This window comes from Diceros bicornis, chromosome 4 (assembly GCF_020826845.1).
Source record: "Diceros bicornis minor isolate mBicDic1 chromosome 4, mDicBic1.mat.cur, whole genome shotgun sequence".
In the NCBI taxonomy this organism is placed as follows: domain Eukaryota; kingdom Metazoa; phylum Chordata; class Mammalia; order Perissodactyla; family Rhinocerotidae; genus Diceros; species Diceros bicornis.
In genome coordinates, this window is record NC_080743.1 from 80600181 (window position 1) to 80607102 (window position 6922).

At 37.3% G+C, this 6922-nt stretch overlaps 1 protein-coding gene across 1 annotated transcript; it reads left to right on the plus strand.

Annotated features, from left to right (window-relative positions):
* The first annotated feature begins 4263 nt into the window (after nucleotides 1-4263).
* On the plus strand, nucleotides 4264-6532 carry LOC131401868 (CDGSH iron-sulfur domain-containing protein 1-like). Its single transcript, XM_058536958.1, has 2 exons — nucleotides 4264-4324; nucleotides 6156-6532. The coding sequence occupies exons 1-2, from the start codon at nucleotides 4264-4266 to the stop codon at nucleotides 6530-6532; spliced, it is 438 nt and encodes a 145-aa protein (XP_058392941.1).
* Nucleotides 6533-6922: the final 390 nt, after the last annotated feature.

Genomic DNA, 6922 nt, shown 5'->3' on the forward strand with positions numbered 1-6922 from the left:
TTCACTTTAAACAATATAAAGTATGTAGCCTTTATTCTTGTGGAACTTAGAGACTAACAAGATAAATAAATATCTATAAAATAATAGAGTGGGAGCTCTGTTTAGGCAAGGACTAAACCAAGCAAAAATATGATATTTCTACTTCAAAAAGTTTGGAATCATTGACATAATGAAAGACAAACCATTTGGGTATTTGAGAGCTGAACTATTCATCTTATGAGCTAGTAAATGCTAGAAGTTTTGACAGTGTGTAGGAGGGTTTTAGCTCAGTAGTAAGTGTGATTTACAAATTATTAGGCTTATCCCCAGAATAGCACAAGAGATGGTTCAAACAAACCGTTGTGGTGAGTCTATGGTGTGGTTATCACTTTGGAAGCAGAACACCTGGATATAGGCTATAGGAAGGGCCCTGTGTTGCAAACTTTAAAAATCACCACCCATTTCTTTTGTGCCCTGTTCCAGCTGGGCAGTCGGCACAGAGAGAGCACATTTCAACTGGGCCAAGTAGACCACATCTGGGTGGGCCAGCCCTTGATTTTTCCTTAAAGCCAGTCTGCCAGATCACGGCTGTTAATAGTACAGTTTGTACAATTCTTTGGCTTTCTTCCAAGAAATAGTTACGGATCTGAGATTAGGGGAAATTCCCAAAGGATTCAGATACATCATTGTCTGTATCTCACAAGGTGCCTAAACCTAAGTGCACTTGTGAAAATAAGTGCTCAAACTTTGGGCAATTCATATATTTATCTGGGAGATGATAATGACTTAGAAATAAGCTTTCACTGCTCTAAATATACTGTTGACTCTGTTCCCCTTTGGAGATCTGAGTTCAAGTCCAGATTCTGCCACTTATCTACGGATCACTTATCTGAAAATCACTTAACATTCTGACTCTCATTTATTCATTCATTCAGAGTTATATTAATAGAATGTTAGAGATTTACTAGTTTCTGAACAAAATGCTTGAGAGAATATTATTTAATTTAATGCATTACAGTGGTCCCCCTTATTCATGGGGGATACGTGCCAGGACCCCCAGTGAATATCTGAAACCGCAGACAGTACCTAACTCTATACATACTATGGTTTTTCCTATACATTCATACTTATGATAAAGTTTAATTTATAAATTTGGTACAGTAAGAGATTAACAACAACTAACAATAAAATAGAACAATTATAACAATATACTGTAATAAAAGTTACCATAGATCTTAGCAACCTCAGCATACAATTTTTTTCTTTCCTTATTAAGTTGAGAACTTTCACCTTTTTACTTAAAGGAAGCACTTCATGGCTTCTCTTAGGCATATCCGAATTGCCAGCATCACTACTCTTGTGCTTTGGGGCCATTACTAAGTAAAATAAGGATCATTTGAATATAAGCACGGTGATACAAGACAGTCTATCTGACAATGGAGAAGGCTACTAAGTGAAAATAGTGTATAGTGAGTAGCGTGTAGTGTATACAGCACAGATACTCTGGACAGGGACAATTAATGTCCTGGGCAGGAGGGAGTGTGTCTGCATGAGATTTCATCACGCTACTCAAAATGGTGTGCAATTTAAAACTTATAAATTGTTTATTTCTGGAATTTTCCATTTACTATTTTCAGACCGTGGTTGACCGTGGATAACTGAAGCCACAGAAAGCAAAACCGCAGATAAGGGGGGTTGCTGTAGTCACTATTTTAAAAAAGCACTTTAGCTGCATAAGTATATTAAATATTTTATTTCAATTGAACTAACTGATTAATTTATCCAAGAGCAATTTGATTTTCTATTAGTATGCCCTCCACTCCTTCCCAATATATTGAATAATCTCTTTTACCATAATTAATTGTCACCCTATTTTTTTTATATTTATACATAACATATAGAATGAAATAAACCTTGGAATATCCTAAAGGCAAAGATCTGTTCTCAGTCCTGTGAAGTCATATTTGCTTATAATTAAGTCCTTAGCATTTAAATGTATATCTCTCCTTAGAACAGTAATTCGCAGTGTGGGCCCTGGACCAGCAGCATCAGAATCATCTGGGAACTTGTTAGAAATGCAAAATCTCACCCCACACACACATGAGACATATTAAGTCAGAAGCTTTGGGGGTAGAGACCATTAAAATAATATATATTTTAACAAGCCATCCAGGTTCTTCTGATGCATGCTAAAGTTGGAAATCCACTGTCTCAAGGGATAAGACCAGATCTTTTTTGCTCACAAAAATAAGTGAATCCCCAGCACCTAGAATAAGTCCTTGCATTTATTGGATGCTCAATTAATAGTTATTGAATAAATGAATGAATAAATTGATACTTTTATCAATACATTGGAGAACTGAGAAGACTTGCTCATAATTAGCAAAGAAATAAGTAGGAGGGATAATAAATGTAATGGATGATAGTATGAGAATCCAAGATGATCTCAAAGGGCTGTTTGATAGATTTAGCGAGAATAAATTTAACATAGATAATCATCGATTTTTATATTTGGATAAGAAAAAGAAAAGTTCCTGTACGAATACATGCTAGGAAGATATGGTTTGGATGTAATATGTAGAAAAAGCATTTGATCTTGATTTAAAATGCATTCGATATGAGTCAATAGTAGGTATGGTTGGGGGAAAAATGATAATATAATCTCAAGCTACATTATAGGGAGTATGATATTCTATCTTGAACAAGTACAGCTCCAATCCTCTTTATACTAGTCAGACTTCATTTGAACTACTGAGTTCATTTCTGAGAGGAAGAGGCACACTGAAAGCATTATTAAAAGAGGAATAACTGGATCCGTCTACAGTCATGCACCACTAACTATAACGACATTTTGGTCAACAACAGACTGCATATACAATGGTGATCCCATAAGATTAGTACCATATAGCCTAGGTGTGTAGTAGGCTATACCATCTAGGGTTGTGTAAATACTGTAGGGGAGGAAGAAATTCTCCTCTACCTTTCTAGGTTCTTCTGGCTGGTAAGAATTAAATTGTCATGAGACAGATTAAGATTAACAGAAGAAAAACAAAAGTTTAATAACATGTATACATGGGTGAAACCCAGAAAAACCAAGTACCTCGCCAAAATGGCCAAAGCCCTCACCTTAAATACCAACCTCAGCTAAAGACAAAAGATGTTGAGAGTGGGAAGAGTCAGGGACTTCAAAGGGAAGGAAGGCAGTTCACAGGTAGGTGAAAAGGAGCAAACATTTGGAAAACAAGTGTTTGGCCACACAGAAACAGAAGAACAGAGGGGAGCCCAACAAACAGGCTTTTCTAGATTCCTCCCTGTCTACCACCTAGTTCATGTTATACTAAGGTGAAAGCTTGCTTCCTGAGACAGGTTTTTTTATCTGAACTCTTTTAGGCAGTTGAGAGAGGTAACAAGAAAAAGTTTGAGTCTTTTATTTCTTAAAAATGATCAGCCTAAAATAATCTCCATGTTAAGGACATACATTTGGGGGTTGTAAATTTTGTTTCCCTTCAGTGTGCTCTATGATGTTCACACAATGACAAAATCACCTAATGATGCATTTCTCAGAATGCATGCCCATCATTAAGCGACACATGACTTTATCTATTTGTTTAAAAATAAATGAAAATGAAAGTGCTAATAACTGGGGCAAGGCACTGGGAAAACAAGAATGAATATGACACAACCACTGATTCTAAGGAGCTCGTCTATGACAGAAGAGTCAGGCATCTAAGACAGTAGCACAGGCATCTGCCAAAAGAGAGTTCTCATAAGGTAGTGATTGCTGGATGGAAAACTTGGTCAACAGGCTCTGTGGGTCTTAAAAACACGTTCTTTCAGACATAGTTTTTAAAATTGGAAATTTCCAGCTTAGGGAAGTGTAGACAAAGTAATAGCTATCATAAAATATTTGAATTCTTATCATAAGAAGTGAAATTGGGGTTTTATTTTTAAAGGTCCAGAGTAGTAGATAGGGTCAATGGATGTAACTTTACAGAGATAGGAAGTTTGATACAAGAAAGAACTTTCTAAAAGTGAAAGCTGCCGAAGATTGAAAGGAATTTCTTGGAAAAGAGGCAACATAAGCTAGGGACTATTCTAAAGAATGCTTCAGCCTTGGAAGAGGGTTGGCATATATAAATTTTATGATCTTTTTTTGACTCTGAGATTCTATATAATTTACCGTGATTCTAGTTAGGATGGAGAGAAAACAATTTTGTTTGGCATTTTTTTGCCTTTATTTTAAAGGCAAATTTCTTTTAAACTTTCTTAGGTTATATTTAAACCATGACTCCCTTGGCAGTGCTCCCTACTGGCCAAACCTTACAGTCAGAGGACAAGGGATTGTGTAAGGTAGGCTTCAAGAACAGAGTGGAAATGGTTGAAGAGGGGAGCTGGAGTACAGAGGAAAACTTCATTGTGAGGAGAAGGAAGCAACATCTATAGATTATATGGGGAAAAATTTAGGAGAATGTGGACTGCTAGGCAAAGAAATAAAGCTTGACATTAAACAATAGGGGACTATTGGAGGTTCTTGAGTATAAGATGACATGAAGAAATTAGCATTTTAAGAAGTAGTATGTCAGTACTATGAGGATACAGCTATTAAACAGGGGTCAGATGTGAGATTTGGAAAGTAAAGTTAGCAGAGGACAATACATGACACATTGACAAACGAGATTCATCAGGACTTTTTAACTGATTGCAGCTGTAATTGAAAAAAGAAAGGCTCCAAAATTATAGTACAATTTCAAGTCTATGAGACTAATAGAATTGTGATGCCATTGACAGAATAGGGGAATTTGAAAGGAACTTTAAGGAGTAATGATTCTGACTTCTTAGTCTGATGCAGAGGGGGTTTCCCCACACCGCCAAGAAATTCTCTGACACCAGCTGAGTGTCCTACAGTTCAACTCAATTCTGACACTATCTACCTGGAGATAGCATCAGATTCCACAGGTTAAGGACTCAGTCCCACGAGACTGCCCTCCACTTTAGATGCTACTTGCAAGCCCAGGTTGTCACCTATAAATCAGAGATTCCCAGGACCCACTCCTTGGGTTCAATTAATTTGCTGGAGCAGCTCACAAGACTCCGGAAACCAGTTTACTCACTGGATTACTGGTTTACTATAAAAGGATATTTATTTATTTATTTTTTTTAAGATTTTATTTATTTATTTTTCCCCCCCAAAGCCCCAGTAGATACTTGTTTGTCATAGCTGCACATCCCTCTAGTTGCGGTATGTGGGACGCGGCCTCAGCATGGCCAGAGAAGCGGTGTGTCAGTGTGTGCCCGGGATCCAAACCCCGGGCCACCAGCAGCAGAGCGCGCGCACTTAACCGTTAAGCCATGGGGCCGGCCCATTATTTATTTATTTATTTTTTTTTAAGATTTTATTTATACTATAAAAGGATATAACTCAGGAACAGCCAGATGGAAGTGATGCATATAGGGCAAGATATGGGAAAAGGGCACAGAGCTTCTGTGTCCTCTCCAAGCCTGCCACTCTCCCCAAACCTCCACATGTTCATTGACCTACAAGCTCTCTGAACCTTGCCCTTAGGGTTTTCATGGAGGCTTCATTACATAGGCAAGATTGATGAAATCATCAGTCATTGGTTATTGAACTCAATCATCCGCCAGTCTCCCCTCCTGGAGGTCAGGTGTGGGAATGAAAGTTCCAACCCTCTAATCACAAGATTGTTTCTCCTAGCAACCAGCCCCCATCCTGAAGTACTTCCTAAAAGTCACATACTAACATAACAGAAGACATCTTGATTACTTTCCTCACTTAGGAAATTCTAAGAGTTTTAGGAGAAAACCAGAAACTGGGACAAAGACCAAATATATATTTCTTATTATAAATCACAATACCAGGAAGAGTCCAAGTGGAAACATCCTGGAGACATTTGAAAAGTTTCCAGGTCATTTTTCTAGCTCATGAGTACTTCTTATATCAGGAGAGAGCCTTACCTGAAGAGAATGATTCAGTGATGTGCAGAAGTTATACTTCTAATGAGTGAAAAGTTTTTCTTCCGCTTAAGGTCTATTGTCTGAATAGAAGATAATTAAATTCTCATTGGCTCCATCGCACTTTTTATCTTTTGTTAGCTTTCTGTTGATTTTTTACATCAATAACAACAACAAAACAATTATTTTTTTTTACATTTTTGGAGTTTATCATTATTTCAATATACAATGGAGTCTGACCTCCAGCGTACAAGTTGAATGGATCGCAGCGGCTAGGACAGCTGCCACTTGTTATCTAACTTACAAAAGGTTTTGTGTTCAAGATCATTGCAGCAAATCTATGGTAAACCTTTATATCCAGGACAGCCCCAAGACAGTACGTGCTTTTGTCCTGGAGCATTTGGGAGATAAAGCTGTGCACTGCCATGGTTGGAGGTCCAAGAAGTGCTCATTCTGTGATGGATCTCACACAACATACAATGAAGAGACTGGAGACAACATGGGACTTCTGCTCCCTAAGAAAAAAAGAGACTTAAATGGACAGTTCTGGTGCTGCAAACCAACTTGTCATGGTGTTACCTGATTGATTGTTTAATAAGAATGACTACCACTTCTGTCTAATTTACCTCTCCTGGATTCTGGATGCGGTACATCGCTAACCGCGGCTTTCATACTCAAGGCATTTGCCTTACTTGTTGAACCCTCGTGGTGCACAGGGGAGACAAGTCATGCACTGATTTTCTAAGGAAGGGAATAAATTCTCTTTCTATAAGGTCTTTAAAATTGCACTGTAATATTGTTTTGAATTGTATATTAAATTATTAAAAAAATAATTCTCTATGTTGAAGAGTATATGGTATAACAGCGTTTCTCTTATATGACTAACCATTTCTTTTTTATAATATTTTATAATAGAGAATATGTTACATACATAAAAGTAGAGAGAAGAGTATATACTGATCCCATTTTCTGC

What these genes read in the sequence shown, in the direction of transcription:
- LOC131401868 (XM_058536958.1), top strand. Translation starts at nt 4,264, where the DNA reads ATGACTCCCTTGGCAGTGCTCCCTACTGGCCAAACCTTACAGTCAGAG. An exon ending in GTCAGAGGACAAGGGATTGT is followed by an intron (nt 4,325 to 6,155) that starts GTAAGGTAGGCT and finishes ACATTTTTGGAG; the next exon opens with TTTATCATTATTTCAATATA.